General features: G+C 46.6%; 4 protein-coding genes across 7 annotated transcripts in view; all 4 read left to right on the forward strand.

The window, feature by feature from the left end:
* The first annotated feature begins 632 nt into the window (after positions 1 to 632).
* On the forward strand, positions 633 to 5,408 carry LOC308661207 (uncharacterized protein). Its single transcript, XM_081316076.1, has 4 exons — positions 633 to 797; positions 1,036 to 1,106; positions 1,398 to 1,594; positions 3,094 to 5,408. The coding sequence occupies exon 4, from the start codon at positions 3,167 to 3,169 to the stop codon at positions 4,583 to 4,585; it is 1,419 nt and encodes a 472-aa protein (XP_081172202.1). The 5' UTR covers positions 633 to 797; positions 1,036 to 1,106; positions 1,398 to 1,594; positions 3,094 to 3,166; the 3' UTR covers positions 4,586 to 5,408.
* Positions 5,409 to 6,925: 1,517 nt separating this feature from the next.
* Positions 6,926 to 27,410, forward strand: part of LOC308661208 (uncharacterized protein) — a 259,267-nt gene continuing 238,782 nt past the window's right edge. The window contains exon 1 of the mRNA XM_081316083.1: positions 6,926 to 6,946. The gene's annotated coding sequence lies outside the window, so the exon portion shown is untranslated. The remainder of the gene's footprint in view (positions 6,947 to 27,410) is intronic.
* Positions 7,530 to 14,198, forward strand: LOC308661190 (uncharacterized protein). Of its 2 annotated transcripts, XM_081316039.1 has the most exons (4): positions 7,530 to 7,728; positions 11,024 to 11,143; positions 11,232 to 12,913; positions 13,661 to 14,198. In XM_081316039.1, exons 1-3 carry the CDS (start codon positions 7,623 to 7,625, stop codon positions 11,843 to 11,845), a joined length of 840 nt encoding a protein of 279 aa, XP_081172165.1. In that variant the 5' UTR covers positions 7,530 to 7,622; the 3' UTR covers positions 11,846 to 12,913; positions 13,661 to 14,198. The 2 variants fall into 2 exon arrangements, with proteins under 2 accessions (XP_081172165.1, XP_081172164.1); XM_081316038.1 differs by lacking the exon at positions 13,661 to 14,198 and having other exon boundaries at positions 11,024 to 13,194.
* On the forward strand, positions 20,021 to 25,825 carry LOC308661205 (uncharacterized protein). 3 transcript variants are annotated; one of them, XM_081316071.1, is made up of 3 exons: positions 20,021 to 20,472; positions 20,958 to 21,117; positions 23,037 to 25,825. In XM_081316071.1, the coding sequence occupies exon 3, from the start codon at positions 23,117 to 23,119 to the stop codon at positions 24,533 to 24,535; it is 1,419 nt and encodes a 472-aa protein (XP_081172197.1). In that variant the 5' UTR covers positions 20,021 to 20,472; positions 20,958 to 21,117; positions 23,037 to 23,116; the 3' UTR covers positions 24,536 to 25,825. The 3 variants fall into 3 exon arrangements, with proteins under 3 accessions (XP_081172197.1, XP_081172199.1, XP_081172198.1); XM_081316073.1 differs by lacking the exon at positions 20,958 to 21,117; XM_081316072.1 differs by lacking the exons at positions 20,021 to 20,472; positions 20,958 to 21,117 and adding an exon at positions 21,452 to 21,685.

Here is a 27,410-nt window from a genome sequence, read left to right on the forward strand (position 1 = left end):
CACACAGAGACACAGTCATGGAGCCCCTTCCATGTGCTCTCTCGGGAGGACAGCCTGGGGGACGGACACAGACAGACACACACACACACACACACAGAGTCATGGAGCCCCTTCCACGTGCTCTCTCGGGAGGACCTGCCCAGCTTCCCTTCCAGAATATTAGGGGTCCGCTCGGGGCTCCTTCCCGTTCCTCTCCCAGGCGCTCCACCGTCTCAGCCGCCGAGGGGACCCCGGGCCGTCTGGGGAGGCCCCTGCCTTCCCCCACCTCCCGGAGCGGCTCTTCCTCGGGGTCCGCATCCCGCATCCCGCCCCCCCCGGCCCGGCCCTCTTCTCCAGCCTGCGGGAAACCCCCGCCATCCTCGCCATTCCCTCCGCGGCTCTTTGGCGGCCGCCGCGGAGCTTCAGTCTCCGCCCAGATGCCGGAGCAGGAGGGAGCCCCCCCCCCGCGCACAGCAGGGCACTCTTCGCATGCGCAGAGGAACCCCGCCCGCCGGTGCCCAGCGGAGGAAAAAGGAGTCCCGGCTGGGAAGGGGGAGGAGCTGAGGCAGCTAAGGGGCGGGGTTGTAAGGCGTTGGCGGAGCCCAGGAGGAGAGCAGAAGCCCCGCCCACGCCTCGACCCTCCCACTCGCTGGATCTCCGCTCCCCTCCCGCTTCTTCTGCTTCGCCCTGGCAGGATCGGCGCCGGATCCCTCGAGAGAGGCTTCTGGATCCCGCTCCGGAGAGATCTGGCTGCTCTCCTCCCTCCGGCCTTCGGGCCGCCCCTCCCGCCAGGAGATCTTTTCCCCGCCAGGAGAAAGGTAGCTGCGGATCCGCCTCTTCATCCTGCAGGGATTTCCTTGGGGAGATTCGGCTCTGGCGTCGCCTGCAGGGAGCGGATCCCTTCCCTTCCCTCCAGGGGGGGGCAAAGGGGGATCCTTCCCCGGGCTGGATCTGCCCCCTCCTCGCCTGGCCGAGGCTCCCGCGCGGGGCTCCGGGTGGATCCTGGGAGGAGGTTTGTTGCAGTTGCTTTCAGAAGGTCTCTCTGTGGTCCGTCAGAGCAGGAAGTCTCCGAGCATGCAGATCCCGCCAGTGCGGCTGAACAAGTGGAGTAAGCGGAGCTTTAAGAGGTTTGTTGAGATTTCTATTGTGGTCTGAAGACAGACTGACCTCGTTGCAACGGGGAAGGGAGGGTTGTGGGGGGGGGGGGAAAGAAAACAAGTTTGAATTAGTTGAATTGAGATCCTGTGGCCTTTAGGCCTCTTTCTTTGTGCTCCTGTCTAAAAAAGGCGAAAAATAAAATCCTTTGTTTTCAGGCTAATCTTTGCGTTGCTTCGGTTGGCAACCCGTTTCTAAATGTTGTGTTTCCTTTGTTTTGCTGTGATGCGCGGCCCCTTCTTGGTGGATGTTTTCCAAAGGAGGTTTTGAAGCTGGTCGTTAGCCAGGACTCCATTCTAGAGAATTTGGACATCGTGGCCCAGTTGGAGAAGCAGCTTCCTCCACAAAGGGCCAATGGATTCGGGAGAAATCAAACTGGTCGGCAGTGGGGGGGTCATCCCTGGCCTTGACTCAGAGGGGGAACAAGTGACCCAGAGACCTCTCAGCTGCAACTTTAAAGGTGAGTAAACCAAATTGGGATGTGGTGGCTCAGTAGGTTAGGAGGCTGAGCTTGTCGATCAGAAGGTTGGCAGTTTGGCGGGTCGAATCATAACAGAGTGAGCGCCTGTTACTCGTCCCAGCTTCTGCCAACCTAGCAGTTCGAAAGCACGTAAAAGATGCAAGTAGAAAAATAGGGACCACTACGGTGGGAAGGTAACAGCGTTCCGTGCGCCTTTGGCGTCTAGTCATGCCGGCCACATGACCACGGAGACGTCCTCAGACAACCGCTGGCTCTTTGGCTTTGAAACGGAGATGAGCACCGGCCCCTAGAGTCGGAAATGACTAGCATGCATGTGCGGGGGAACCTTTACCTTAACCTTTAAACAATTTGATTAAATCTTGGTTTGGAGAATAAGCGTATAGTTTTTAAATATTTGACAAAACAAAATGCAATGAAACAATGCTGGGTGATGGCATAATTTAGTTCAGTTAAGGACTTTATGTTGAGTGTGTTTCATCAGCCAGTTATGGATCCATCTGGTGGGGATGCAGTTTATCCCACATTTTTCTATCTTGCCAAGAAGTCGGCTGGGGTCTACTTTGTCACATGCCTTACTGAAGTCCAGGTATGTGGTATCCACGTAGTTTTGCTGTTCCACTAATTTTGTCACTTGGTCAAAGAATGTAATAAGTTTTTTTCTCCTCTGATCTGTTTTTGACAAACCCATGTTGGCTTCTAGTGATAGCTTTGTTTGTTTCTAGGCTTTCGCAGATCCATTTTCTAGGATCTTCCCAAGTATTGATGTCAGTATGATTGGTCTGTAGTTTCCTGGATCCATGTTTTTATTTCTTTTGTAGGACTTTATAAAATATACAAAATATTTCACAAGGAAGTTAAGATCAAGTGGTCATGATGGGATGGAGCTCATAAGTGCAAAATCAGAAAAAGGAAAAATAGGGTTACAGTAGCCTGAAACGGCTGAGGGCCCTAGGCCTCCATTTAAGGCCCAGACCCACCCCACCATTGCTGTGCATCAGGTTTGTTTTTGCATAGCCGGGCTGACACAGTGCACACTTTTAGAGGGGGGGCAGCTTTGTATCCCACTTCAACCCCCCCCAACTCATGGGTGACCTGTGCCTGATCCCCAGGACCAGCCCCACCCCCGAGGCACCCCCACAACCATTGCCTAGGCCACCCTCCACTTAAGAAGCCCCAAGATTACTGAATGTTTGCAACTAGTTTGTGGGATTACATTTGTGGAGAGAAGTGGTGACGTGACCACTCACTTAACCACTGCTGCACTGAAACACCGAAATTCCAGTCCCAACTGGACATCCCTCCTAGAGATGTGGGTGCTCCATCACTGAAGATTTTGTCTCATGTGTACAGAGTATCCTACCCTGGGCAGCTGGTGGGACTGGAAGACCTTCGTGGTGCCTTCTAAGGCTAAGATTTTGTGATTTCTCAAAAGGAATTAATATTCCTCCTTTCTTTTTCTTTCTAACACCGGGTGAAAGATTGTGACCAAAGATTTACCTGCAAGCCAACTATCAACAGAAATTCAGCCCAAGGCAGCAAGCGCCACAAAGGATGGAGCCTGGGAAACTTTTGGATCCTCCGTCTGACACAGGTAGCACTCCGGAAAACCAGGAAAGAACCCATGAATGCTCAGAGTGTGGGAAATCCTTCGTTCATTGGTCCCTCCTTTTGACCCACAGGAAGGTCCATGTGGGAAGCGGATCCAGTCAAGGTTTGGAGGGTGAGAAATCCTTTCCTGGAAAAGAATCCAAAGATCCCAAAAGCCACCCCAGCCAAAAACCCTATAAATGTGAGGAATGCAACTTATCCTTTGGTCGAAAGTCACACCTTGTGACACATCAGAAAATCCACACTGGAGAGAAACCTTATCAGTGTCTGGAATGTGGGAATTTTTTCCGTGAAAATTCTAGTCTCAGAATCCACACGAGAATTCACACAGGGGAGAAACCTTACAAGTGTTGGCAATGTGGGAAGAGCTTTTCTCAGAACTCAAGTCTTTGGGCCCATGAGAAGATTCATACGGGAATAAAATCGTACAAATGCTTTGAGTGTGGAAAATGTTTCACCCAGAGTTCAGGTCTTCGGAGTCATGAGAAAACGCACAGAGGGGAAAAAAACGAAAAGTGCCTCGAATGTGGGAAATGTTTTTCCAAGAAATCAAGCCTGGTGCGACATCAGAGACTTCACACCGGAGAGAGACCCTATGAATGCCCAGAATGTGAGAGACGATTTGTGGATTCTTATGCATTTCAAAGACACCAGAAATGGCACAAAGGATTGCTACCCTATAAATGTATGGAATGTGGGAAAAGTTTTATTTCGCCCGCCCATCTTCAGATTCATAAGAGAATCCACACAGGGGAGAAGCCATTCAAATGTGGAGAGTGTGGGAAATGCTTTTCCCAAAAACAAGAACTTGGAAGCCATCAGAGGGTCCACACTGGAGAGAAGCCCTACAGATGCTTAGAATGTGGAAAATGTTTTGGACACAAGGCAGGCCTTTGGGCACATCATAAAACCCACACGGGGGAGAAGCCACATCAATGCAACGAATGTGGAAGATTTTATAGCACCGCATCAGCCCTTAAAAGCCATATAAAAATTCACACTGGGGAAAAAAACTTCAAATGTTTAGACTGTGGGAGAACATTTGCTCATTCATCTTACCTTATAAATCATAGCCGAATCCATACAGGAGAAAAACCTCACAAATGCTCAGAGTGTGACCAATGTTTTTCACGGAAAGATACTCTTGTGATGCATCAACGAATCCACACTGGAGAAAAACCATATAAATGTCTGGAGTGTGGGAAATGTTTTGCCCAGTCTTCCACGCTTCGCGTGCACACCAGAAGTCACACAGGAGAGAGGCCTTATAAGTGTGCAGAGTGCGAGAAAAAATTTCATCGTAAATCAAAGCTAAAAATGCACCAGAAAGTCCATAGCAGAGATAAATCTCCTCAGTTGTGAACACTTTTTTTCAATAGTCAAATCTTGTTTACCAGGAACATCACACAGACCCGAAAGGAAAATCCTAAAAATGATTGATGTGGGAAAAATATTTTTTCTAGTGAAGCAAGATTGTTGGGGGCAATTAAGCTGACTTTGTAATAATGCCGCTTGGGGTGTGTGTGAAAGCCCTAATAAGCAGGCATATACATAGAATGAAGGCTACTGCTAAGCTTGTAAGCCGCCCTGAGTCTTCGGAGAAGGGTGGGATATAAATGGAATTAAAATAAATAAATAAATACTAGGAGTGAGTACACAATGAGGGAAAAGGGCAAAAGTCTTGGGAGTGCGTGGATGTTCTCACAAAGCAGCATTAGTAATTTACCAGAGTGATTACACAACAGTGTTATAAATGTGTGGGGAGTATGTATAATGTTTTGCAGAGTACAGGTACCGTAGTCTTAAAGTTATGGCCACAATTTGGAATGGATTTCCAGTCATAAATTGCTTGCAGTCCTAAATCAAGGCACCCAGGCATTTTTGTTAATTCTTACTAGCCGTTTGTGAATCAGTGAGGAGAACTGAAGATTCAGCTGAGGAGAAAATGGGGGTGGGTGGGGGGAGGGTGGAATTAGGATGCATCCGGTTGCTTATTTAGCGATAAAATATTGATGTTGAATATATGTTGGCTGAGGATAAAGATTGAAAGTTTCTTTTTCCTATTGTCTTTTTTGGCGGGTTTTCTTTTTATCACATCCTCTTTTTCATATATTCACACAGAGATGTTTGTATTAGGTTTCTTCCTTTGAACTGTGGACATAATCCTTAATAAAATTATTGTTCAAAATAATCAAGAGAGCTGTTTTCAGGGAGTTTAAGAAAAGTCAAGATGGGAGTCAGATTGTGGCGCACTCTGCAGTCAAAGGCCTGCTGCTTTTTAGCTGTGTACGTGATGCCCTTCAAAACAGCCGCCATCTTGGTTCTTTTGACTCCACCCTCCCTCGCTGGACACTTCGGACTTCCCGGGTTGAATTGAAAGGTGTAGATTTCGGATGAACTTTTGGGAAAAATGTCCTCGTGGATTGGGATGGACCTCTGCTCTTAAGGGCAGATCGTTGGTGGCTATTTATATGTGCCTGACCCACTCCTGATTAAATGAAGCATATCTTACTTAGGAGGTACATCGTAGGTCACAAGAAGGGCGACTTTCAATTATGTAATCAGTTCAGTGTGAATTGCAAATTGATGTCATGTTGCGTTTCATACAACCCTAAATTCATTTCATGTGAGCCTTGTCTGTGTACTTTAAGTGCTCATGATGGAGGCCACCAGTGGCTATTACAGACCACTCTTAAGACATAAAGATATCGGAATTAAAAACTCCCAGAGTTAAAATATTTACCATCCAGTTAAGAGGCAACACCAAAAAAAGTCTTCAGGCAGCTGTAGATTGCTGGGACTTTGAAGGGTCCCTGAGTGGTTGGTTCCCACCGTGGGAGATGAAACACAGGCAAGAGGTCCACAGCAGAGAAGCTGCATTTATTGACCGACGGTCCAAGCCCTTTCCCAACCTCCTCTCTGAGGGTTGGATAGGGAGGTCATGGATGAAGGCTGCAGAAAGCCTTCATGCTTCCTGGGAGATCCCTTCTTTGATTGACAGCCACAGTCCAGCCCAGGAATGGATGAGGTTCCCTCTCAACTGATGGAAGGATGAGAAGCTCCATGCGCTGAGACAATAAGGGGCTCTTTGGCCAGAGCTGGTGCGGGGACCTTGGTGTCCTCTGAGCTTGGCTGTTTAATTGCAGATGTTTCATTGCCCACCTAGGTAACATTATCAGCGCTAAGTAACATCCTTAGCAGTGATAATGTTACCTAGTTGGGTAATGAAACATCTGCAAGGAAACAACCAAACTCATAGAGGACACCAAAGACAGTTCAACCCTGAGCTACAAATAATCCATTCTGGAGCTGAGGACTCTTGGATCCTCGATTCTTGCCGCAGCTACCTTTCTCCCGGCGGAGAAAAGCTCTCCTGGCAGGAGGGGCGAGAGCAGCCCGGCCTGCCCGGATCGGGATCCAGAAGCCTCTCCCGAGGTTTGCAGCGCCGTTTCTGCTAGGACAGGGGTAGGAAACCTCGGCTCTTTTATGACTCAGGGACTTCAACTCCCAGAATTCCTGAGACCGCTATGCTATGCTATGCTGACTCAGGAACTCTGGGAGTTGAAGTCCGCGAGTCATAAAAGAGCCGAGGTTTCCTACCTACCCCTGTCCTAGCAGAAACGGCGCTGCAAACCTCGGGAGAGCCTTCTGGATCCCGATCCGGCCAGGCCGGGCTGCTCTCCTCCCTCCTGCCAAGGAGAGCTTTTCCCCGCCAGGAGAAAGGTAGCTGCGGATCCGCCTTTTCGGCTTGCAGGGATTTCCTTGGGGAGATTCGGCTCTGGCGTCGCCTGCAGAGAGCGGATCCCTCCCTTCCCTCCAGGGGGGGGCAAAGTGGGATCCCTCCCCGGGCTGGATCTGCCCCCTCCTCGCCTGGCCGAGGCTCTCCGCGGGGCTCCGGGTGGATCCTGGGAGGAGGTTTGTTGCAGTTGATTTCAGAAGGTCTCTCTGTGGTCCGTCAGAGCAGGAAGTCTCCGAGCCTGCAGATCCCGCTGCACAAATGGAGTAAGCGGAGCTTTAAGAGGTTTGTTGAGATTTCTATTGTGATCTGAAGACAGACTGACCTCATTGCAACGGGGAAGGGAGGGTTTGGGGGGGGGGAAGAGAACAAGTTTGAATTAGTTGAATTGAGATCCTGTGGCCTTTAGGCCTCTTTCTTTGTGCTCCTGTCTAAAAAAGGCGAAAAATAAAATCCTTTGTTTTCAGGCTAATCTTCGCTTTGCTTCGGTTGGCAACCCGTTTCTAAATGTTGTGTTTCCTTTGTTTTGCTGCGATGCGCGGCCCCTTCTTGGTGGATGTTTTCCAAAGGAGGTTTTGAAGCTGGTCGTTAGCCAGGACTCCATTCTAGAGAATTTGGACATCGTGGCCCAGTTGGAGAAGCAGTTTCCTGCACAAAGGGCCAATGGATCCAGGAGAAATCAAACTGGTCGGCAGTGGGGGGGTCATCCCTGGCCTGGACTCAGAGGGGGAACAAGTGACCCAGAGACCTCTCAGCTGCAACTTTAAAGGTGAGTAAACCAAATTGGATTAAATCTTGGTTTGGAGAATAAGCATATAGTTTTTAAATATTTGACAAAACAAAATGCAACGAAACGATGCTGGGTGATGGCATAATTTAGTTCAGTTAAGGACTTTACGTTGAGTGGGTTTCATCAGCCAGTTATGGATCCACATATGGTGGTGATGCAGTTTATCCCACATAATAATAATAATTAATAATAATAATAATAATAATAATAATAATAATAATAATAATAATAATAATAATAATAATAATAATAATAATAATAATAATAAAAAATAATAATAATATAAAGTTGGAAGGGACCTTGGAGGTCATCTAGTCCAACCCCCTGCTCAGGCAGGAAACCCTATACCATTTCAGGCAAATGGCTGTCCAGTCTCTTCTTAAAAACCTCCAGTGTTGGAGCATTCACCACTTCTGGAGGCAGGTTGTTCCACTGGTTAATTGTTCTAACTGTCAGGAAGTTTCTCCTTAGTTCTAGGTTGCTTCTCTCCTTGACTAGTTTCCATCCGTTGCTTCTTGTCCTGCTTTCAGGTGCTTTGGAGAATAGCTTGACTCCCTCTTCTTTGTGGTAGCCCCTGAGATATTGGAAGACTGCTATCATGTCACCCCTCACCCTTCTCTTCATTAAACTACACATACCCAATTCCAGCAACCGTTCCCTATATGTTTTAGCCTCCAGCCCCCTAATCATCTTTGTTGCTCTTCTCTGTACCCTTTCTAGAGTCTCGACATCTTTTTTACATCATGGTGACCAAAACTGGATGCAGTATTCCAGGTGTGTGTGGCCTTACCAAAGCATTGTAAAGTGGTATTAGTACTTCACTTGATCTTGATTCTATCCCTCTGTTAATGCAGCCTAGCACTGTGTTGGCTTTTTTGGCAGCTGCAGCACACTGCTGGCTCATATTGAAGTGATTGTCCACTAGGACTCCAAGATCCCTCTCACAGTTACTACTATTGAGCAAGGTACCACCTATACTATACCTATGCATTTGATTTTTCCTGCCTAAATGTAGAACCTTACTTTTTTCACCATTGAATTTCATTTTGTTAGATAGTGCCCAGTGTTCGAGTCTGTTCAGATCTTCCTGTATTTTAAGCCTATCTTCTGGAGTATTGGCTATTCCTGCCAGCTTGGTGTCGTCTGCAAATTTGATGAGTTCCCCATCTATCCCCTCATCCAAATCGTTAATGAAGATATTGAAGAGCACTGGGCCCAGAACAGAGCCCTGGGGCACCCCACTACACACTTCTTTCCATGTGGATGCAATTCCATTGAGGACCAAACGCTGAGTACGGCCTATCAGCCAGCTACGAATCCATCTGGTGGTGATGCTATCTAACCCACATTTTTCTATCTTATCAAGTAGTAGGTTGTGATCTACTTTATCAAATGCCTTACTGAAGTCCAAGTAAATTATATCTACAGCATTCCTCTGGTCCACTAATTTTGTCACTTGGTCAAAGAACGTAATAAGATTTGTCTGGCATGATCTGTTTTTGACAAACCCATGTTGACTTTTAATGATGACTTTGTTTGCATCTAGGTGTTCGCTGATTTGTTGTTTGATTATCTTTTCCAGAATCTTCCCAGGTATTGAGGTTAGGCTGATAGGTCTGTAGTTTCCTGGATCTATTTTTTTCCCTTTTTTGAAGATGGGAACTACATCAGCTCTCTTCCAGTCCTCTGGTAGTTCCCCAGTGCTCCAGGATCTTTGAAAAATATAGTTCAGTGGTTCTGAGATCACGTCTGCCAGTTCCTTGAGAACCTTGGGGTGTAATTCATCTGGTCCTGGTGATTTGAACTCGTCTAGGCTGGACAGGTGCTCACTTACCATTTTCTTGCCTATCTTAACTTGCGTTTCTATTCTGTTTTTTATGGCACTGGTTTGGGTAGGTTGGACTGTTTTTTCCCTTTGTGTAAAGGCAGATGCAAAAAACGAATTAAAAAGTTCTGCTTTCTCCCTATTGCTTGTCACCTTCTTGCCACTTTCCCCCACTAATGGACCAATCATTTCCTTAACTTTTTTCTTGTTTTTTATATGCTGAAAGAAGCATTTTTTGTTATTTTTGACTTTGGTCGCAAGCCTTAGTTCATTTTGAGCCTTAGCTTTCCTCACTTCATCTTTGCAGGCACGGGCTATTTGCTGATATTCTGACTTACTTATGTGCCCCTCTTTCCAATTCTTATACTTGTCCTTTTTATCTTTCAATTTATCAGAGAGTTCTTTATGCAGCCATGCTGGTTTCTTTTGAGAGCTGTTATTTTTCTTCTTTGTTGGTATTGTACTAGACTGGGCCTTCATTATGTCACTTTTCAAAATTTTTCTGTCTTGCCAAGAAGTCGGCTGTGGTCTACTTTGTCACAAGCCTGATTGAAGTCCAGGTACACGGTATCCACGTAGTTTTGCTGTTCCACTAATTCTGTCACTTGGTCAAAGAATGTAATAGGTTTTTTCTCCCCTGATCTGTTTTTGACAAACCCATGTTGGCTTCTAGTGATAGCTTTGTTTGTTTCTAGGCTTTTGCAGATCCATTTTCTAGGATCTTCCCAGGTATTGATGTCAGTATGATTGGTCTGTAGTTTCCTGGATCCATGTTTTTATTTCTTTCGTAGGACTTTATAAAATACACAAAATATTTCACAAAGAAGTTAAGATCAGGTGGTCATGATGGGATGGAGCTCCATAAGTGCAAAATCAGAAAAAGGAAAAATAGGGTTACAGTAGCCTGAAACGGCTGAGGGTCCTAGGCCTCCATTTAAGGCCCAGACCCACCCCACCACTGCTGTGCATCAGGTTTGTTTTTGCATAGCCGGGCTGACACAGTGCACACTTTTAGAGGGGGGGCAGCTTTGTATCCCACTTCAACCCCCCCCAACTCATGGGTGACCTGTGCCTGATCCCCAGGACCAGCCCCACCCCCGAAGCACCCCAACCATTGCCTAGGCCACCCTCCACTTAGGAAGCCCCAAGATTACTGAATGTTTGCAACCAGTGTGTGGGATAACACTTGTGGAGAGAAGTGGTCAGGTGACCACTCACCTAACCACTGCTTCACTGAAACACCGAAATTCCAGTCCCAACTGGACATCCCTCCTAGAGATGTGGGTGCTCCATCACTGAAGATTTTGTCTCATGTGTACAGAGCATTCTACTCTGGGCAGCGGGTGGGACTAGAAGACCTTCGTGGTGTCTTCCAAGGCTAAGATTTTGTGATTTCTCAAAAGAAAATAATATTCCTCCTTTCTTTTTGTTTCTAACACCGGGTGAAAGATTGTGACCAAAGATTTACCTGGAAGCCAACTATCAACAGAGAGGAGAAATTCATCCCAAAGCAGCAAGTGCCAAAAAGCATGGAGCCTGGGAAACTCTTGGATCCTCCATCTGACACAGGTAGCACTCCGGAAAACCAGGAAAGAACCCATGAATGCTCAGAGTGTGGGAAATCCTTCGTTCATTGGTCCCTCCTTTTGACCCACAGGAAGGTCCATGTGGGAATCGGATCCAGTCAAGGTTTGGAGGGTGAGAAATCCTTTCCTGGAAAAGAATCCAAAGATCCCAAAAGCCACCCCAGCCAAAAACCCTATAAATGTGAGGAATGCAACTTATCCTTTGGTCGAAAGTCATACCTTGCGACACATCAAAAAATCCACACCGGAGAGAAACCTTATCAGTGTCTGGAATGTGGGAATTTTTTCCGTGAAAAATCCAGTCTCAGAAAGCACGCGAGAATTCACACAGGGGAGAAACCTTACAAGTGTTGGCAATGTGGGAAGAGCTTTACTCACAACTCAAGTCTTTGGGCCCATGAGAGGATTCATACGGGAAGCCACCCCAGCCAAAAACCCTATAAATGTGAGGAATGCAACTTATCCTTTGGTCGAAAGTCATACCTTGCGACACATCAAAAAATCCACACCGGAGAGAAACCTTATCAGTGTCTGGAATGTGGGAATTTTTTCCGTGAAAAATCCAGTCTCAGAAACCACGCGAGAATTCACACAGGGGAGAAACCTTACAAGTGTTGGCAATGTGGGAAGAGCTTTACTCACAACTCAAGTCTTTGGGCCCATGAGAGGATTCATACGGGAATAAAATCGTACAAATGCTTTGAGTGTGGAAAATGTTTCACCCGGAGTTCAGGTCTTCGGAGTCATGAGAAAACGCACAGAGGGGAGAAAAACGAAAAGTGCCTCGAATGTGGGAAATGTTTTTCCAAGAAATCAGATCTGCTTCGACATCAGAGACGTCACACCGGAGAGAGACCCTATGAATGCCCAGAATGTGAGAGACGATTTGTGGATTCTTATGCATTTCAAAGACACCAGAAATGGCACAAAGGAGAGCTACCCTATAAATGTATGGAATGTGGGAAAAGTTTTATTTCGCCAGCCCATCTTCAGATTCATCAGAGAATCCACACAGGGGAGAAGCCATTCAAATGTGGAGAGTGTGGGAAATGCTTTTCCCAAAAACAAGAACTTGGAAGCCATCAGAGGGTCCACACTGGAGAGAAGCCCTACAGATGCTTAGAATGTGGAAAATGTTTTGCACACAAGGCAGGCCTTTGGTCACATCATAAAACCCACACGGGGGAGAAGCCACATCAATGCAACGAATGTGGAAGATTTTATAGCACCGCATCAGCCCTTAAAAGCCATAGAAAAATTCACACTGGGGAAAAAAACTTCAAATGTTTAGACTGTGGGAGAACATTTGCTCATTTATCTTACCTTATGTATCATAGCCGAATCCATACAGGAGAAAAACCTCACAAATGCTCAGAGTGTGATAAGTGTTTTTCACGGAAAGATACTCTTGTGATGCATCAACGAATCCACACTGGAGAAAAACCATATAAATGTCTGGAGTGTGGGAAATGTTTTGTCCAGTCTTCCACGCTTCGCGTGCACACCAGAAGTCACATAGGAGAGTAGTCTTATAAGTGTGCAGAGTGCGAGAAAAAGTTTCATCGTAAATCAAAGCTAAAAATGCACCAGAAAGTCCATAGCAGAGATAAATCTCCTCAGTTGTGAACACTTTTTTTCAACAGTCAAATCTTAACGTTTACCAGGAACATCACACAGACCCGGAAGGAAAATCCTAAAAATGATTGATGTGGGAAAAATATTTTTTCTAGTGAAGCAACCTCAAATACTAGGAGTGAGTACACAATGAGGGAAAAGAGCAAAAGTCTTGGGAGTGCGAGGATGTTCTCACAAAGCAGCATTAGTAATTTACCAGAATGATTACACAACAGAGTTATAAATGTGTGGGGAGTATGTATAATGTTTTGCAGAGTACAGGTAGTCCTAAAGTTATGGCCACAATTTGGAATGGATTTCCAGTCATAAATTGCTTGCAGTCCAAAATCAAGGCACCCAGGCATTTTTGTTAATTCTTACTAGCCGTTTGTGGATCAGTGAGGAGAACTGAAGATTCAGCTGAGGAGAAAATGGGGGTGGGTGGGGGGAGGGTGGAATTAGGATGCATCCGTTTGCTTATTTAGCGATAAAATATTGATGTTGAATATATGTTGGCTGAGGATAAAGATTGAAAGTTTCTTTTTCCTATTGTCTTTTGGGGAGGGTTTCCTTTTTATCACATCCTCTTTTTCATACATTCACACAGAGATGTTTGTATTAGGTTTCTTCCTTTGAACTGTGAACATAATCCTTAATAAAATTATTGTTCAAAATAATCAAGAGAGCTGTTTTCAGGCAGTTTAAGAAAAGCCAAGATGGGAGTCAGATTGTGGCGCATTCTGCAGTCAAAGGCCTGCTGCTTTTTAGCTGTGTATGTGATGCCCTTCAAAACAGCCGCCATCTTGGTTCTTTTGACTCCACCCTCCCTCGCTGGACACTTCGGACTTCCCGGGTTGAATTGAAATTTCTATTTTTCCCCTCACAGAAATAAAATATCATTTCCAAAGATTTATCTGCAAGCTAACTATCAACAGAAATACAGGATGGAGCCTGGGAAACTCTTGGATCCCCCGTCACAACAGGAGCAGCACTCCGGAAAACCACACACAAAAAAACGCATGAATGCTCACAGTGTGGGAAATCCTTTGCTCGCAGATCCCTCCTTTTGACCCACTGGAAGGTCCATGTGGGAAGCGGGAAGTGTAAATTCTATTGGGATCTTTTTCTGTGGGATTTCATTCACATCACTAAACGGAACGTAGCTTAGTTCCTTCCTTGTTCTGAATCATGATTAATCCTCTTCTCCTCTGTCTCCATGAAATGGCACCTCATCCCCAACCCAGTACAGCACAATGTTTTCCTAGCTGTTTTACTTTGGAAATGGGTCTCTACCCTCTGGTTCCACTAGAAACATCCTCTGTGACATAGTTGTTGATGTGCCCAGAAGCTGGGATCTGCCCGACTGCTATTGGCTGCTTCAGGGGGCTCCTGGCATCTTCCCTCCCCCACCCTTTGTGAGCACCTTGATCCGGACACCTGGTTTCTCTAGAGGCGCCTGGTAGCCTGATGCTTGTCAGATCTTGCGGAGGCTCTTTCCGTTCATGGATTTAAGGCTCTTTGGGAAGAAGATCCAGTCCTGGGTTACCGGGAAGGTCAACGGATACCAGAAAAAAAACAGCTTTTAATACTGCTAATTCCTCCTCTCCCCCACCCGCCTCCCCGCATTTGTGAGCATTCGGCTCCTTCTGCCGACATTGTTCTTGGTCCCTCCTGTGGGGGATCCCTGCCGTCTTCCCAGCTCAAGGGAGAGCGGCTGAGTTTGGATCGGTCCCCCCCTTTCAGCCATGAGTTCAGGCCCAGATGGAAGGGGGGGGAGAGAGAGAGATGGAAGTTCAGTACAGGCAGCCATCAATCTGCGCTCGTTTGATGTTATGAGGGAACCCCCCACAAAAGGTACTTTATGACCCAGATCTGGATACATGTTTATTCTCATTTATTTATTATCCAATTTAGAAACCATCCGTCTCACGGGGCGACTGGTTTGCCTTGTAGGGAAAACTTCTATCCACCTATTTGGTTCTACGGCCCCCTTCTTGTAAAGGATGACTCTTGAGGGGAGAGGGGATTTGTTGGCTTACAAAGATAACAGAAAGAAAACCAACGGAATAGGTGCCTGACACACACTCACTGTCAGAATCCATTTATATCATATTCATAAATGGAATGTTTCAAACATTATTCCATGGAATTCTGCCATCTCCCGAAAAGAAGAGGATAGATGTGTATTGAACCGGTATTAGGCATTTCAAAGGAAAGGAGAAGCCTTTTGAACTGGGGAAACAAAAGGGGGGGCTAGCATCTGGCTTTTGTCACGGAAGACAGCAATAAACATGAAGGGTCCTAAGTTCCTTTTTCCCACGAGATGGATGATAGGAGAGAAAGGATGGGGGACTGACCAAATGGGGTTAAGGGGGGTTAAGCCAGGAACTCTTTATAAGGGTTTACTTCATGGGATAATATTAAGTCCTGTCCCTTTTCCTACAACCAAGCATGTCATAGTAAAGATTCTTTTTGGAATAGATTTGACTCCAAGAATTTTGTCTTCCTAAGACGTGGTTTGGGGTGGGTCCTGACACTCACACAGACACAGGCACCCCAATCTCTAATCCTCCAGTCCCAGCCTTAGCCTGCCCCAGGAATTGGAGGTGTGTGTGTGTGGGGGAAGAAACAGCCCTTTACAGCTTTCCTAGGCTACAAGAGTGGGTGGGTGAGTGGTTTCTGCAAGGTCCCCCAAGAAAGTGTCTTCTCCATGGCAGGGGCTGGGAGACAAAAGTCACACTTCCTGCGCGTGGTGTGGCTAGATGGCAAATCTCAACGGTCAGGGTTAATTACCAGTTTTATATAATAAAACAGTTTTATATAATAAAACTTGCCGCTTGTTGCAAGTGAGCAAAGGGCCCTGCCAGCCCCTCTGACCTCGAACAGGTTCTGATCTTGAACCTGGATTTGATTTCTTACATCTCTCTCCCTCGAACGCAGGATCAGACACGCCCTATGCGTCTACATGGACACTGACGCATGACTTATTTATGTCTACATCGGTGTTTCTCCAAGTTGACAGTTTTAAGATCCTTAATCCAGGAGACCCAGCTTTCGCTCAGGGGTTAAACCATTGGGACTAGAAAGCAGGAGACCATGAGTTCAAGTCCCGCCTTGGCCAGCTGCTGGGTGACCTTGGAAGGCTCACTCTTTCAGCCTAACCCCCCCCCCCCGTTTTGTGAGGAAAAGAGGATGAGGAGGAAGCTGCGTCTTTGTCCCCTGTGTAAAAAGAACATCGGCAGTATATAAATCAATAAAAATAAAGAAAATAACATTATTTTCATTCTGCAGTCTGGCTTAGCAGCCTTTGCGGGCCTGTTTTCCCTTCTCAGCTGCTGAGCTGCAATGCTTGCATTGCCCCTATGAGAACAAGCACCAGATCTGGGCTGCTCCCCCAAAATCTCTTCTTTCCTGTCCTGGGGGCTCTGGGGATTGAGAGATGCAGGGCTTTTTTTCTCATTGAACGCTCAGAACGGAGTTCCGGCACCTTTTTTGGATGGAACCTTGTAGGGTAGGCAAGGCGGGTTGTATGACATGTGTGAGTCCCGGCACCTTTTTCTTTTACCAAAAAAGCACTGGGGAGATGAGTCACCCCAAACGTCTGAAACTCTGCAGGAACACCCCCCCCCCGCGCCACGCTCACGGTCTTAAGAGACCCCCCACCCAATTTAAATTCCCAGGACGGAGGGTCCTCATGTAACCCCTGCACCAGCGGCTGTTACAAATCCCCGTAAGACGTGAAGGAATCTCAATTAACAACTCTTCGGCTTTAAATTAAATATGAACCATCCACTGAGGAGGGAAGATCAATAACGTCTTCTAGGAGGTAACGAAAAAAGAGACCTGTAGGTTGCTTTTCGTTACCGGCGGATTGAACGGGGTTCCTAAAGAGAGAAAACTAAAACAGGCACCTCTCCATTGGTATCTGCCTAGGCCAGGGGTAGGCCACCTTGGCTCTTTGATGACTCATGGACTTCAACTCCCAGAATTCCTGAGCCAGCCATGCTGAGGGGAAAGGGAGAGGTTTCCAAGCTGAGCCACGCTGGCTCAGGAATTCTGGGAGTTGAAGTCCACGAGTCATCAAAGAGCCAAGGTGGCCTACCCCTGTCCTAGGCCGCTTTATGACTCGTGGACTTCAATTCCCAGAATTCCTGAGCCAGTCAGTCTGAGGGGAAAGGGAGAGGTTTCCAAGCTGAGACCTGCTGGCTCAGGAATTCTGGGAGTTGAAGTCCACGAGTCATCAAAGAGCCAAGGTGGCCTACCCCTGGCCTAGCCGCTTTATGACTCGTGGACTTCAACTCCCAGAATTCCTGAGCCAGCCATGCTGAAGGGAAAGGGAGAGGTTTCCAAGCTGAGCCAGGCTGGCTCAGGAATTCTGGGAGTTGAAGTCCACGAGTCATCAAAGAGCCAAGGTGGCCTACCCCTGTCCTAGGCCGCTTTATGACTCGTGGACTTCAATTCCCAGAATTCCTGAGCCAGTCAGTCTGAGGGGAAAGGGAGAGGTTTCCAAGCTGAGACCTGCTGGCTCAGGAATTCTGGGAGTTGAAGTCCACGAGTCATCAAAGAGCCAAGGTGGCCTACCCCTGGCCTAGCCGCTTTATGACTCGTGGACTTCAACTCCCAGAATTCCTGAGCCAGCCATGCTGAAGGGAAAGGGAGAGGTTTCCAAGCTGAGCCAGGCTGGCTCAGGAATTCTGGGAGTTGAAGTCCACGAGTCATCAAAGAGCCAAGGTGGCCTACCCCTGGCGTAGCCTCACACAAGCACCCACACTGAAGAAGAAAGAGCTGCCCCGCTTCCAGCGGTCAGGGAGGGGCACACTTCCCATGGGCAGAGGAAACCTCGACACCGGCGCCCATCGGAGGATCAGGGGAGGTTTCGGAGCACGTCATCCTGGACGGGAGGGGGGAAGGAAGAGGAGCGGCCAAGGGGTGGGGCTGCAAGGCGGAGCCGGAGCCCGAGAGGAGACCGGAAGCCCCGCCCCCTCGAACCTCCCACTTCTAGACCATCGCTTCCTTCCCCGCGTCTCGCTTCCTCCTGACCTAACGGCTCGGCAACCTCGGCTCTTTTATGACTCGGGGACTTCAACTCCCAGAATTCCTGAGACCGCTATGCTATGCCATGCTGACTCAGGAACTCTGGGAGTTGAAGTCCGTGAGTCATAAAAGAGCCGAGGTTTCCTTCCTACCCCTGTCCTAGCAGAAACGGCGCTGAATCCCTCGGGAGAGGCTTCTGGATCCCGATCCGGGCAGGCCGGGCTGCTCTCGCCCCTCCTGCCAAGGAGAGCTTTTCCCCGCCGGGAGAAAGGTAGCTGCGGATCCGCCTTTTCGTCCTGCAGGGATTTCCTTGGGGAGATTCGGCTCTGGCGTCGCCTGCGGGGAGCGGATCCCTTCCCTCCAGGGGGGCAAAGGGGGATCCCTCCCTGGGCTGGATCTGCCCCCTCCTCGCCCGGCCGAGCCTCCCCGTGAAGGATCTTTTGGGAAGTTGCTTTCCGAAGGTCTCTCTCTGGTCCGTCAGAGCAGGAGGTCTCTGAGCATGCATACCCCTCAATTCCGGTTGAACAAATGGAGTAAAGCAGGGGTCTTCAAACTTGGCCCTTTTATGACTTGTGGACTTCAACTCCCAGAATTCCTCAGCCAGGTACACTGGCTAAGGAATTCTGGGAGTTGGAGTCCACAAGTCCTAAAACGGCCAAGTTTGAAGACCCCTGGCAGTAAAGGGAGCTTTAAAACATGTACCGAGATTTCTAATGTGGTTCTTAACGCAGACTGACCTCATTGCAACGGAGAGGGGAGGGTTTGGGGGAGGGGAAAAAAAAAAAGAAAACAAGTTTAAAGTAGTCGAATGGACATCGCGTTGCCTTAAGCCTCTTTCTTTGCGCTCTGTCTAAAAATCCTTTCTTTTTATGCTGTTTTTTTGTTTAAATTTCGCTTCTGTTTTTCAAACGTGGGTCGAATTTCTAAGCTTTATATTTTCCTAGTTTTGCACAGAAGAGGCTGTGAGGTGGCAGCCCCTTTTTGGGTGGATGTTTTCCAAAGGAAGTTTACTACTACTACTACTAGTACTTCTTCTTCTTCTTCTTCTTCTTCTTCTTCTTCTTCTTCTTCTTCTTCTTCTTCTTCTTCTTCTTCTTCTTCTTCTTCTTCTTCTTCTTCTTCTTATTATTATTATTATTATTATTATTATTATTATTATTATTATTATTATTATTATTATTATTATTATTATTATTATTATTATTTCCTGAGTCCTTCGGGAGAAGGGCGGTATACAAATTGAATTATTAAATTAAATTAAATTAAATTATTATTATTATTCTAGAGAAGCAACCTAGAACTAAGGAGAAACTTCCTGACAGTTAGAACAATTAACCAGTGGAACAACCTGCCTCCAGAGGTGGTGAATGCTCCAACACTGGAGGTTTTTAATAAGAGACTGGACAGCCATTATCTGGAATGGTAGCGGGTTTCCTGCCTGAGCAGGGGGTTGGACTAGATGACCTCCAAGGTCCCTTTCAACTATATTATTATTATTATTATTATTATTATTATTATTATTATTATTATTATTATTATTATTATTATTATTATTATTATTATTTTATTATTATTTTATTATTATTTTATTATTATTATTATTCTAGAGAAGCAACCTAAAACTAAGGAGAAACTTCCTGACAGTTAGAACAACTAACCAGTGGAACAACCTGCCTCCAGAAGTGGTGAATGCTCCAACACTGGAGGTTTTTAAGAAGAGACTGGACAGCCATTTGCCTGAAATGGTGTAGGGTTTCCTGCCTGAGCAGGGGGTTGGACTAGATGACCTCCAAGGTCCCTTCCAACTTTATATATTATTATTATTATTATTATTATTATTATTATTATTATTATTATTATTATTATTATTATTATTCTGTTTTGTGGCTGGTCTTGTGAGCAGGTTAAAAAAAACCTGATGGCGAAAAAGGCTACCTTTCCTAATTGTACATATTTTTGAAACACTTGTCTGGAAAGGCCAGCCCTTTCCCCACATGCTCTGCCCCATCTGATCTCCTTCGTCTTCCTTTTGAGTTTTCTTACTCACAACTATGCATTGGTCCCTGTTGGACCTCATCTTGCTGTTTTAGCTGATGGCTAAAAGGCTGCCTTTCACAATTGTAAATAATTTTGAAAACGCCTACCTGGAATTTTTGTGGCCTTCAAACCTCCAAAAAGAAAGAGGGAGGAAAATGTTCTGCCCCATCTTCCTACTCACCACAACGCATCGGTCCCTGTTGGACTTCATCTTGCTGTTTCTTCCATTTTGGCCCATCAAGATCTTGAATCAGGATTTTCTATCCCCATTATTTTCTATCCTCAACAAATAATCCTATTTTCTCCTCCCAACTCCAGGTCATTTCTAAATTATGTTCAGCATTACTGTCGGCATCTGAGCCTTTTTCATTTCTCTTTGCAGCAGGCCAGTGAGGATGTGTCCGTGAACTCCCCAGAGGAGAAGGGGGCATTCTTGGATCCAGACCTACAAACATTTGGCACAGACTCCGTTCTAGAGAATTTGGAAATCGTGGCCAGGTTGGAGAAGCAGCTTCCTGCACAAAGGGCCAATTAATTAAGGAGAAATCAAACCAGTGTGGGTCAATCCAGGCCTTGACTCAGAAGGGGAATAAGTCACCCAGAGATCTCTTAGCTGCAACTTTAAAGGTGAGTAAACAAAATTTGATTAAATCTTGGTTTGGGGAATAAGCGTATAGTTTTTAAATATTGATTTGACACTAAAATTGGGCTATGCTCCCATGGTGCTGGGTGAAGACATAACCTAGTTCCATTACGGACTATACATTGAGCGTGTTTGGTCAGCTAGTTACATATCCATCTGGTGGTGATGCTGCGTGTCTCACATTTTTCTATCTTGCCAAGAAGTGGGCTGTGGTCTACTTTGTCACACGAAGTATATTGTCTCCATGTAGCTTTACTGTTCCACTAATTTTGTCACTTAGTCCAAGAATGTAATAAGTTTTTTCTGCCGTGATCTATTTTTGACAAACCCATGTTGGCTTCTAATAATAACTTTGTTTGTTTCTAGGCTTTCGCAGATCCATTGTTTATCATTTTTAGGGTCTTTCCGAGTGATGCCAGAGTGACTGATTCATAGTTTCCTGGATCCATATTTTATATTTCTTTTGTAGGATTTTATAAAATATACAAAATATCTCATGAGGAAGTCAGGCCCAAGTAGTCATGATGGGATGGAGTTCATAAGTGCAAAATCAGAGGAAGGAAGGAAGGAAGAAAAGGAATCAGAAATGGGTGACTTGGTTACAGTAGCCTGAAGTCTCTTTCCTTCTCGTATGTGATGCCTTAATTTTTTCCTGATTTCTATAGTTCATTCAAAAGGGACGCGGTGGCTCAGTGGGTTAGGACGCTGAGCTTGTTGATCAGAAGGGCGGCAGTTTGGCGGGTCGAATCCCGAGTGCCACGTAACAGAGTGAGCGCCTGTTACTCGTCCCAGCTTCTGCCAACCTAGCAGTTCGAAAGCACGGAAAAATGCAAGTAGAAAAATAGGGACCACTATGGTGGGAAGGTAACAGCGTTCCGTGCGCCTTTGGCGTCTAGTCATGCCGGCCACATGACCACGGAGACGTCCTCGGACAAGCGCTGGCTCTTCGGCTTTGAAACGGAGATGAGCACCGGCCCCTAGAGTCGGAAACGACTAGCACGCATGTGCGGGGGAACCTTTACCTTTACCTTATAGTTCATTCTGGAATTACTACCACAATTCAGACCGGAATCTTGGTCGTTGTGTGAAGCGGTCCTTGAGATGTGACTTGGCTGCTCTGCTCGAACGTTGCAATCCTTCACTTGTGGGCCTAGTTGTTAAGCAATTTCATGGGTCATTCAGCAGACAAAGTCTCAGGTGAGGAATCTGGGGTTGCCTTAAGTGGGCAGGAGGGGCCATGTGAGTGCCGGCACAGGGCATGTGCGAGTTGAGGGGGTCCTGAAGAAGCTTAGAGATGCTTTGGAACACTTTGCTTGGAAACGGTATGGATCATGAGGCTTGGAGAATGGCACAAGGCTGCAAAGGCCTCCGATCTGGGCTTTGAAGCGGTATTTCTCAGTGGCAATGATGACACTGAGCCTTGGTGGAGCAGTGGGCTAATGCCTCCTTAAGTAACACCAGCTGCCTGCAATTAGTGCAGGTTCGCATCCCACCAGGCTCAAGGTTAACTCAGCCTTCCATCCTTCCGAGGTAGGTAAAATGAGGACCCAGATTGTTGGGGGCAATAAGCTGACTTTGTAATAATGCCGCTTGGGGTGTGTGTGTGAAAGACCTGTGCCTGATCTCCAGGACCATCCCTGAGGCACCCCCACAACCATTGCCTAGGCCTCCCTCCACTTAAGAACCCCCAAAGATACTTAATGATTGCAACCAGTGTGTGGGATTACACTTGTGGAGAGAAGTTGCATTTCTCAGTGGCGATGACGACACTGGGCAGATGTCCAGTCCTGGGGTCAGTGGGAGCTGGCTGAGGCCCCCAGGCCTCTATTTAAGGCCCAGGCCCACCCCAGCATCGCTATGCATCAGGATTGTTTTTGCATAGCCAGGCTGACACAGTGCACACTTTTAGAGGGGGGGCAGATTTACATCCCACTTCAGCACCCCCCAACTCATGGGTGACCTGTGCCTGATCCCCAGGACCAACCCCACCCCTGAGCCACCCCCACAACCATTGCCTAGGCCAGGGGTAGGCCACCTTGGCTCTTTTATGACTTGTGGACTTGAACTCCCAGAATTCCTGAGACAGCCATGCTGAGGGGAAAGGGAGAGGTTTCCAAGCTGAGCCGTGCTGGGTCAGGAATTCTGGGAGTTGAAGTCCACGAGTCATAAAAGAGCCAAGGTTGCCTATCCCTGGCCTAGGCTGTAGACCTCCCTCCACTTAAGAACCCCCAAGATTACTGAATGATTGCAACCAGTGTGTGGGATTACATTTGTGGAGAGAAGTGGTCAGGTGACCACTCACCTAACCACTGCTTCACTGAAAGACCGAAATTCCAGTCCCAATTGTGGTCATACGTTGAGGACATCCCTCTTAGAGATGTGGGTGCTCCATCACTGGAGATTTTGTCTCATGTGTACTGAGCATCCTACCCTGGGCAGAGGGTGGGACTGGAAGACCTTCGTGGTGCCTTCTAAGGCTAAGATTTTGTGATTACTCAAAAGGAAATAATATTCCCCCTTTCTTTTTCTTTCTAACACCGGGTAAAAGATTGTGACCAAAGATTCACCTGCAAACCAACTATCGACAGGTAGTAGAAATTCAGCCCAAGGCAGCAAGCGCCACAAAGGATGGAGACTGGGAAACTCTTGGATCCCCCGTCAGACACAAGCAGCACTCCGGAAGACCACGAAAGAAGCCATGAATGCTCAGAGTGTGGGAAATCCTTTGCTCGCAGATCCCTCCTTTTGACCCACAGGAAGGTCCATGTGGGAAGCGGACCCAGTCAAGGTTTGGAGAGTGAGAAATCCTTTTCTGGACAAGATGCCAAAGATCTCAGAAGCCCCCCCAGACTAAAACCCTATAAATGTGAGGAATGCCACTTATGCTTTGGTCGAAAGTCACACCTTGCGACACATCAGAAAATCCACACCGGAGAGAAACCCTATCAGTGTCTGGAATGTGGGAAATGTTTCCGTCAAAAAGCCTATCTCAGAGACCATGAGAGGATTCACACAGGGGAGAAACCTTACGAGTGTTGGCAATGTGGGAAGAGCTTTCCTCGCCACTCAAATCTTTGGCTCCATGGAAAGATTCATGCAGGAGTAAAACCTTACAAATGCTTTGAGTGTGGAAAATCTTTCACCCAGAGTTCAGGTCTTCAGAAACATCAGAAAATGCACAGAGGGGAGAAAAGTGAGAAGTGCCTCGAATGTGGGAAATCCTTTTCCCGGAAATCCAACCTGGTGAGACATCAGAGTCTCCACACCGGAGAGAGACCCTATGAATGTCCAGAATGTGAGAAATGGTTTATGTATTCTTACGAACTTCGGAGACACCAGAAATGGCACAAAGGAGAGCTATCCTATAAATGTAGGGAATGTGGGAAAAGTTTTACTTCGCCAGCCCATGTTAAGAATCATGAGAGAATCCACACGGGGGAGAAGCCATTCAAATGTGGGGAGTGTGGGATGTGCTTTTCCCAAAAACAACACCTTGTAAGGCATCAGAGGGTCCACACAGGCGAGAAGCCCTACAGATGCCTAGAATGTGGGAAATGTTTTGCTCAAAGGGGAGCCCTTTGGACACATCATAAAACCCACACAGGGGAGAAGCAATATCCGTGCGTTGAGTGCGGACAATTTTATCGTACCACATCAGCCCTTAGAAATCATAAAAAAGTTCACACAGGGGAAAAAAACGACAAATGTTTCGACTGTGGGAGAGCATTTGCTCGGTCGTGTCACCTCAGAAGCCACAGCCAAATCCACACAGGAGAGAAGCCCCATCAGTGCTCGGAGTGCGATAAATGTTTTTCTCGAAAAGCTAGTCTTGTGATGCATCAGAGAATCCACACTGGAGAGAAACCACACAAATGTGTGGAATGCGGGAAATGTTTTGCCCGTCCTTCATCACTTCGCAAGCACACCAGAAATCACACGGGAGGGTGGCCTTACAAGTGTGCAGAGTGTGAGAAACCTTTTCATTGTAAATCAAAGCTAAAAAGGCATCAGAAGGTCCATAGTGGAGATCTACCCTTTCAGCTGTGAAGAATGCAGGAAACATATTTTTTTGTAAAGTCGCACGTTACCATTCATCACGAATTTCACACAGTCACAGAGGGGAAATCGTACAATTGTTTGCTGTGGGGAAAATGTTTTTCTAGTCACATAACCTTGCATACAATCGGGGAGCAGATAATAAAGCAAAAGGGCATTAAGTGATGGGAGGACAAGAAGGCTTGGCTGACAAAGGTGCAGGACTAGTAACCAGAACGATTACACAAGAGAAAAAAGAGTTACAATTGTTGGGGAGGTCAGATTATGCTTTGCAGAGTGCTGCTAGTCCTCAGCGTATGGTGGAATTGGGAACAGATTTGTGGTCGTAGCTTTATGCAGTCGTCCGTCAAGGCACCCATAGGGTTGGATATGATTTTACGACATTGGTGCAGTCACTAAACAAGTCACTGCGGTCTTAAGTCAATGTATTCTTTCAAGTTTGCATTTTCTGCAGAAAACAAGGCAAAAATGTTGCACGTTGTGATCCCATGGCTGGAAGATCGTGCAATTGGTCCTAAAAGAGCCGTTTGCCAAATGCCCATAATTTACTCACACAACTTTGGGGAACAGAGGCAAAATGTTAGAATGGCCAGAATTGCTTTTTGGGGCCATCGGCGCTTGTCACAATTTTGAACAGTTGTTAAAGTGACATCATAAGTCAAGGACTGCCCGTAATGAAACCTTTGATAAACCCTTGAGGATTCACAAAAGCGGTGTTGGTGTTGAAATGACTTCACTGAGACCTCTGGGCCCCCCCCCCCCAAAGAATCCACAAGAAAAAGAAATTGTGCATTTGGTGTGCGGGGAATATTTTCCTGGAGTGTCTACCTGAGTCTGCAGGTAAAAATGCTCTGAAGAGAAACCCTCGGACTCCTGGACGGTTTTCCCGGGTGACAGACGGCATCAGAGCTTGGTGTGCGGAAAATCTGGCGATTCGAAACGAGGCAATTATTTTCATGCATTTGTGTGTCCCCACAAAGAGGAGTCCCGGAGACGTCTGTAGCATAGAAAACGTTGAATCCTGAAAACTTTTCACAAAACAGTTCATAATGGCGGTGAAGTCCAAAAAGGGTTCCCTGGCCTGGATGTTATTAAAAAATAATCTGGTTTAAGAGGGGGGGAAATATCCTGCAGATGCCACATCATCCTCTGTGGTTTTTTGCTCCCGTATCCACCCTCAGTCTTTTTTTTAAATTATTATTATTATTTATTATTATTATTATTATTTTCACAGTTCCTTTAATATACCAGAAACTAACCAATGAAATATAAACATTTTTTCAAGTATTTAACATTTGTTATATCAGTAATGCTGTAGGTATTATATATCGCCATACATAAATACATACACGCAGTGCTTTTTTTGTAAAAGGAAAAAGGTGCCGGGACTCACACATGTCATACAACCCACCTTGCCTACCCTACAAGGTTCCATCCAAAAAAGGTGCCGGAACTCCGTTCTGAGCGTTCTATAAGAAAAAAAGCCCTGGCAGTGCTTTTTTTGTAAAAGGAAAAAGGTGCTGGGACTCACACATGTCATACAACCCGCCTTGCCTACCCGACAAGGTTCCATCCAAAAAAGGTGCCGGAACGCCGTTCTGAGCGTTCTATGAGAAAAAAAGCCCTGCATACATGTAGGTTTGGGTGCTGCTCGTCCATTTCCCCTTTCGCTTTATCCACCCTCCTTCTCTCTCTTCTCTACTTTCCTTCTCCCTTTCTCCTTTCTTTCCTACTTCCCTCTTCTTCCTCTCCTCTCCTCTTTGCCTCACCACTCCCCTCCCGTTTCCCCCCACTTCTCCTCTTCTTTCCCTCCAACCTTCCTACTTCCTTCCCCCTCCTCTACTTCCTTCCCTCTCTCCTCTCCTTTCTTCCCTCCCATTCCTCTTCCGATACAATTATCCACCCTCAGTCTTCACGATGGAAGAGACCCCAAGAGGTCTGGGTTGCTGGCTCCTTTAGGATTGCAAAGTAAAACTTTTCAAGGTTTCTGGGAAGTTTCGTTTCCACGGGAAGTCCACAGTCTTCTGGTATTTTTAAAAAACATTTGAAGGCGTTGAAAGCCTTAAGAAAAATATTTGCCCTCTCCTACATCAGGACCTTTTCAACCTTTTCGCCCATTGTACCACTTTTAGGATATGGCAACATCCGAGTACCACCAGTCGCCTAGCAAGGTGTCAAAAACTTGATGACCAAAAAAAAAAAGGAAAAAAGTGTTTTGGTCACTTCACATGACCCTGGGACACTGTGACCGTCATAAATATGAATCAGTTGCCAAGCATCTGAATGTAAATCACAAGACCCTGGAGATGCTGCAACATTCCAGCTGGTTGGCACTTCTTCTGGGCTCAGCAGAAGCACCGAGATCAGCGCTGAGCTCCAGCTGGAGCCTGGCGCTGATCCTGGTGCTTCCGCTCAGCCCTGACAGCCCTGCAGCTCCAGCCGTCTCTCGCTCAGGCTTTTGCGGTGCTGCCACCGGTTCAGCCCATTCCCCTCCTCCGCTACCACTTTTCTAGGATGGTCACGTACCAGGTGCCAATGTACCACAGGTGGTGCCCGTACCACTGGTTGAAAAGCCCTGTCCTACATTATGTTCTTAATATCTCTGGAGTGCCCTTTTCCTCCCTGATCACCCCAGATTTTCTACCCTCCAAACACCCGTGTGGTTTGTCCCCCTGAAAGAGGGTCCCAAAATCCCTACATTGCTCAGATTTCTCTTGAGGGAATGTTTTACCTGGGCGAGGAAGAAAACGGGAGGGGCTCCAGGAAGGAGGAGGAGGAAGAGGAAATGAAATCAAATCTTACTTGGTGATTTAACCAAAGATGTTTTTACGGCAGTTTTGTTTTCATTTTTGGATATAAGGGGTTA

This window comes from Vipera berus (assembly GCF_964194415.1).
Source record: "Vipera berus genome assembly, chromosome: 2".
In the NCBI taxonomy this organism is placed as follows: domain Eukaryota; kingdom Metazoa; phylum Chordata; class Lepidosauria; order Squamata; family Viperidae; genus Vipera; species Vipera berus.